This window comes from Rhipicephalus sanguineus, chromosome 7 (genome assembly GCF_013339695.2).
Source record: "Rhipicephalus sanguineus isolate Rsan-2018 chromosome 7, BIME_Rsan_1.4, whole genome shotgun sequence".
Taxonomy (NCBI): domain Eukaryota; kingdom Metazoa; phylum Arthropoda; class Arachnida; order Ixodida; family Ixodidae; genus Rhipicephalus; species Rhipicephalus sanguineus.
Window position 1 is genome coordinate 133,428,210 of NC_051182.1, and position 6,423 is coordinate 133,434,632.

The window sequence follows — 6,423 nt, forward strand, 5'->3', positions numbered from 1 at the left end:
TACATGTCGGGTTACATTTGTGTTGTTATACCTATGAACTATGCTAAAACGTAATTATGGGGGTAAAGAGATAATGAAAGCGCATGTATTTTCTACACAGGCAAGGCACTACTTGCTCTTCGGTTCCGGCCAGTAAGTTGTCCCGCAACACTCTGGTCGACCTGTACTCGTGCCTGCACCAAAGAGACTCAACGCTAGACCGTCAGCAAGGCACTGTAGTCACTTTTTCCTTATATTTTCTTCCTTCTCTCGTTGTCATCAAAACACCTCACAACTTCATGTGGCCGGGAAGATTAAAAGGGGAAAAGAAGCGACAAGAGAGCCACATTGTGACGCAAGACAACACTAAGAGGTAAAAAAAATAAAATGTTAATGTTCCCGGGCCCGGTGGTTTTTGGAATGAAAGCCCCCGACGAGGTAGTCGAGCCGAGCTGATCCGCTCCAGTCCAGGACTGAACGTGGCCGTTTTGAGAGGGCACCCAAGCTCAGAGGAGGCACTCGATTGGGCAACTGGTGGTAGTGGTCACTTCTTCGGTAACGAAGACTTTCTGGACATGGCGTTGCTGGAAGAGCCAGCCTGCTGGGGCCGCAGAAGGTGGTTGATCGAAGGATTCACCTGCATTTCTTCGGCCGAGAAGTTGAACAGGGGTGGCAGCGGTCCGCCGTCGGGCAGCGTGGCCCCTGCGAGACGCAGGTCGTCGAAGAAGCTGTGCGCCATTCCGTCGAAGCAGGTCATCCTCTTGCTGGGCACGTAGTCCAGAAGCCTGGCCAGGAGGTCGATCGCCTTCGGCGTGCCTTTGCCGTCCAGCACCTTCTCCCAGGGTACCGCCTTGCGCTTGGGAAACCGGCATTCGGTCCAGTTGGGGTTCATCTGGAGGACCTGCTCCTCGGTGGGCGTGCCCAGGACGCGCATGATCTCGGAGAACTGGTCCAGGTTACTGTCGCCCGGAAACACGGGTCTCGCGATGAAGAACTCGGCGAGTACGCAGCCGGCCGACCAGACGTCGACCATGGTCGTGTATTCGGTCGCGCCCAGGATGAGTTCGGGGGCTCGGTAGTAGCGGGAGCAGATGTACGCGACGTTGGGCTCGTCCTTGATGAGGATCTTGGCCGAGCCGAAGTCGCACACCTTGACGACGCACTTGTCCGGGTCGCAGAGAAGGTTCTGGGGCTTGATGTCCCTGTGGCAGATGCCCAGCATGTGGATGTACGCCAGGCCCCTGAGAACCTGAAGACAGCCGCGCGAGAGAGTTGGATGGAATGTGAGTCGAAGAAATTTGAAGTCACCAGCAACGTTTGAGAAACTGAAATGACGTAGTATGTCTTGCGCCAGCTGGCTTGGAGAATGTTTCACCCATATAGTAAATTAATGAACTGATGTCTCCGCTAGAGACCGCATTGAAGTTTTGAATGTTAAAGCTTCGTCTTCTTCAAACCACTAATGGCATAATGTTGCAAAATAGAGTTCTGAAATATCGGACTTTACAGCGAAGCTGCTGTATATGGCTACGCGAAACCGAAATTCGTCCGTCTAATGCACGCAAAAACTCCTAGCGTGTATGTGCCACATTAATCACTACACAGGATCGATACATCGACTGATAAAAAAAAAGAAGAAGAAGAAAATGGCTTTCGCCTTCGACTCGTCTTAGGTGAAGGCATAAAGGACCCTGTGTGTTTTGGATATTTGTGTGCACGTAAACCTGGGCGCGTTAGCCAGCGTACACGTGCAATACCTGGTACATGTAGAGCTTGATAAAGAACAGTGGGAAGGTGTGCTTGTTCCGGCTGTAGTGCATGATGACCCTGTGCACGGTCTCCGGTATGTACTCCATTATGAGGTTGAGGTAGACGGTGTCCTTGTTCTTGTCCAGCGTGCAGAAGAAGTAGCACAGGCGCGTGATGTTGGGATGCGACAGGGAGCGGATGATCTGCAGCTCGCGGTTCTTGAACTTGCGGTCCTGTCGCACCCACTTGACGGCGTACACTTCGCCCGTGTCGACCAGCTTGATCTGCTGGACGACGCCAAAGGTCCCCTTGCCGATCACCTTGGTGCTGATGTACGACATCTCGATGAGATCGTCATCGGCACCGTCGGCACGGACAACCTGAACCGTCTTGACCTACACCGAACACACCCCCACGAAAATACGAGCAGTTATCTACCCACCAGGTACTGGTAATAGACTCGGTGTGTAATACGCAGCAAGAGTTTTTGCCCATTATGTATAATACGCGTTGCTGGTCTAGACGGTTCACACTGTATCAGACCACAAACACTACGGCCACTTTTGCAATAAGCGCTACACAACTAAGCGGTCAGTGTTAATGGACCGTAATATAGCAGCGCGCCCACTGACCAAGTCAGGATGAAAAACGCAAGAGATGTTTCGGGATCAAGAAACCCGTACGTGTCCCGAAATGTCAATCCTTGGTGGATTTTTATACACGGTACTCGGCATCAGTTGCATGTTAAAATAAACTTGATTTGATTGTTTTTCACCTTGACTTGGCCAGTCCCTTCATCTTCATGACCACACGAACTTTCGTCGAACTCTTGACTAAATATAATAAAGTTGTTTACTACTATTGACTAAATATAGCAACGTACTACAGATTGGTGCGTATCATTCCACGCATTATTAAAAAATCCCTATTCAAATTGCCGGTATCTAGCAGACTAGCACGGTGCGGAAAGTTGCGCGCACTTAGCTCCCATTGGCGTTCCTGCCATGGCTTTAGGCATACTGAAGGCATGAGTGGTCATTAGCCGGCGCTGCAGACGCGACGTAAGAATGGAACAATGATGAGCAGGGGGCGTTCTTGTGAAGGAGCTAATTCACAAATGTGCCTAAACACATTAATATCTTCTGCGCTGGTTGTACGATAGCTGCTCGTTACCTAACCTAAGCACTTCACAGTGTGGTGCCGGCACTGGCTGCCGTGTTCCGTGACTTTTGTCAGCAAATTCGACGATGCTGCCGGCTACACTGTGCCACCGCGCCGCGCTGCCGGCAATATAGGAAGTATTAACTGAGCTCGGCCCCGCCAGGCGGCGCCAGCGAGTGCCTCCATCCGGCCACTATAGCTGTGGTCGTTCAGCAATCCGGCATATGACAGTCTGATGTCATGAGAAAAAATTAGGAGATATCAAATCAACACGCGCGGTCCAGCACATTGGTGTAGTCCTACGATGACGACCACGCAGGCGACCATGACTACGGCGACTGCCGCTGTTTGCGGATGACGTCACGTGAATACCTCCTATAGTTACTTGCTATTAAAATCAATGGTTACCTGCCTACTCTTCCTTCATTCTTGCAAAAATTCTGCAGCGAAGTAAACTTTTATGGCGGTTGAGACAATTGAGTAGACAGCAAAACTACACTACTGCACATGCACACCGACACTGATAGCGGGTGTTAGACCTATTCTAACATCGTGACCGAGAGCGAGCCGAGCAACGGGCTAATTAATCCCGTACTATGATAACTAAAAAAAATGTGTTAAGCCATGGGTGCCTATGGAACCAGTATATGACATCGATCGACCCCTTGAAACGACCACGGACAGGACTACTTGTACGAGCGCGGGAGGCACGGGCCACGCGAAACTGCCCGCGAGCGAACCCTCACCTTCTGGCCATCGCGCTTGGTGATTACAATGTCGGTGATTGGCAGGTGGTAGTAGCCGCCGCCACCGCCGCCGCCGGGGTTACCACCTCCGGTCGTGGAGAAACCGGTCAACTTTCTCGCCATACCAGTGGATGAATCCTCAACCGGCGTGCTCGCTCCGCGCGTTTCTTGGTTCCGTTCACAGAGGTCGACCCTGCCGCTGGCACAGGATGCACGATGGTCGAGCTACGAGGCACCGCCAGCCTCGGGAGACCACGTCCAGCGCTGTACACGGTGGGTGCTACATGACGCAGCGACAAAGTCTCCGGCTGCTTGGTCGTCCTCGTGGCCACTGGCGTGCGCCTTTCTTGCTTTTGTGTTTACGCTGGTGGGCCGCAAATCTTCTTCGATGCAGCGGACCGGCCGCCGGTGCGCGCGGGCCTGGGCGCGAGGCCAGCGCGGCACCGGCTACGGCTCTGGATCTGACATGATGTCCACCCCTCTGGCCCTTCTTCGAAGTCTTTCTTGTTCCGACGAGCGTCTGTCGCACATTTCACGACGAATGAAGCCTCTTTTGAACGGATCCGACACGCAATTATATCGGTGATGAGATGACCGTGGTAATCCAGTGGTATTGAATTGTCGTTGGTTTCATACCTGGCTCATGCCCACTAGTGGGGAAGACCGCACCAACGTCCTTGTTGCTGTTCGCCAAGTCACTGTGACTTACACCCACTTACTCTCTTCGCCGTCATTGCAGACACAAGACATTGTAGAAGAAGGATGATTTGCCAGAAGCACAAGCGTAAGAACTTACATGCCACACAGGCAAGCCAGAGCGTCAACGTTGTCTTTGTCGCCCACTGGTACAACACACGAACAGCGCTTCCCGAGGAGGACGTTAGCGATATGCTGAGAACAGCTCAATGGCGACCAGAAGCAATCATTATGCACCAAGAACAGCTGCTGCATCTGCTCAGCAGCTGCTGCTGGTGTGTCGCTGATGTGTCGCTGACGTGTCGCTGATGTGTGCTGATGTGTGCTGCCATGTCGCAGATATGTACTGATGTGTTGCTCATGTGTGCTACTGTGTCGCTGTTGTGCGCTGCTGTGTCGCTCACCCAGCGTGGTTAGAGCACCACCCAAGCAGTTTAATAGTAAAGATAAACCAATATACTCTTTTGTCGTTGCCGTTCCGTAAGGAAACCTAACTACAAGTGCGCAGCAGCAGAAGCCCACCCATATTTTTGCAAATCCGAGAACTTCGCGGTTATACGTTTAAATCGTGACTCGTGCTCCCCCTGTAAACAACTACAGCGAAAAAGTAAATCGATGCAAGATCCTCCATCCTACAGCACCGCACTTTAGGATGACTCCAGTCGAGACGACGAGTCTATTCAGGTTTACGGTCTAGGTAGAAGCCCTTAAGTGCGGCAGGCTTGCCTTGGCTTCTCTCTTTGAGCTCGTAGCAGACGACAGCGCACTCGACTGGCTTTCCTGCCGTGTGCAAGGAGCCTTGTTGAGCTGCGGCGCTTAGGCGAACACACATACACTTTTATCGCGTGCTTTCTTTTTTCTTCTGTCGTCCGCTTTGATGCCTTCTGCGAGACAGCAGAAGGCATGCCAACAGACGACAGGGAAAAAAAATTTCGCTTAATACAAGCGATCGTATGCGTAAAGCGCAGCATCCGACAGCGCACTCAACAAGATTTCATTGCCTTCTGCCAGAGAGCGGAATGGGAAAATAAGGAATAGCAGACGACGAAGAAGCAAACACAGACGTCATATAAGTGTTAGCACGCTTAAAGGCGGGCGTTCAAGCACGCGCAATAGAAGCGGGGATGAAAAGGAGGGAACGGTAACTGAAGGGGGGGCCTCTTTAAAAGACCATTAGGCGGTTTTGCGGTGTACGGAAGTCGAGGCCCCCTCCTTTTCAAGAGCTCGCACGACACAAAAGTCACTCGCTCCGAGATAAGGAGTGTGTGCCGTGCCAAACAAGGCCGCCGTTCCAGTAAAACGCGCCGGCATCGCTCTCTTGGTCTCGGGCTCCTGTATCATTCCGGCGCCCAATCGAAAGGGATCGATAGACGCCACCGGGTTGCGTTTCGGCGCACCTTAGGGAGAGGTTGGTAAGTCCCTCGTGGAAGATGGAGTTTCGATGAGGTATAACCGCAACAAAGACGATCACGTTCGAACGACTCGCTTAATACGCGCCCTAACTCAGATTGTCAAGTATAGTGAGTTGAACCTTAAAGGGGCCCTGAAGCACTTTTTCAGGGTGTCAAGAAAACGCTGCCGATTGGTAGTCGAGGCTCCTGGGAACACGCCAGCCAAACATTATAGCTCAGCACGCTACCTGCAATTCACAGTTAACACTCTAATTCAGCTAGAAATCGTCCCCTCTTCTTTCTACAAATGATGCCATGTACCCACATTTTCGGCCATTGGCTGATTTGAGCATCGTGAGCTGTACAGTTACTGCGGCCGCCGCTGGAGGCCGTCACGTGCCCGCGCGCTCTACCGCTATCACACTGAAAGTAAGCCGCGCGTTCAAAGAAAAAAAAGAAAAAGTGCTCTAGGTCGTGACGCGCGCGTGACGTAGCTTCTTTTCCCCGTGCCATCCCTCGCTCCTTAGCTTCCAGCGCGTTCGTCGGGACGAGATAAGAGAGAAAGCAAATACAGCGTGCGACAAATCTTTGTAACTCCGCTCGTACGAGACGGATTCTAAAACTTGTTGCGATGGTCGATTCGTGCGCCCAATAAACTCCTGTAATGAAGCTATTCGATGGTTACTTGGAAACGTATTGGA

General features: G+C 51.9%; 1 protein-coding gene across 1 annotated transcript; it reads right to left on the reverse strand.

The window, feature by feature from the left end:
- Positions 1-214: 214 nt before the first annotated feature.
- LOC119399978 (glycogen synthase kinase-3) lies at positions 215-4,435 on the reverse strand. Its single transcript, XM_037666881.2, has 3 exons — positions 3,636-4,435; positions 1,737-2,123; positions 215-1,228 (listed from the first exon to the last, which is right to left on the reverse strand). Exons 1-3 carry the CDS (start codon positions 3,756-3,758, stop codon positions 524-526), a joined length of 1,215 nt encoding a protein of 404 aa, XP_037522809.1. The 5' UTR covers positions 3,759-4,435; the 3' UTR covers positions 215-523.
- Between the last annotated feature and the right edge of the window lie 1,988 nt (positions 4,436-6,423).

Coding starts and splice junctions, on each gene's coding strand:
- LOC119399978 (XM_037666881.2), bottom strand. CDS start 3,758: ATGGCGAGAAAGTTGACCGGTTTCTCCACGACCGGAGGTGGTAACCCC. Junction 2,124..3,635: donor CCAAGCGCGATGGCCAGAAG/GTGAGGGTTCGC, acceptor TGTTCGGTGTAG/GTCAAGACGGTTCAGGTTGT. Junction 1,229..1,736: donor TCAAGCTCTACATGTACCAG/GTATTGCACGTG, acceptor GGCTGTCTTCAG/GTTCTCAGGGGCCTGGCGTA.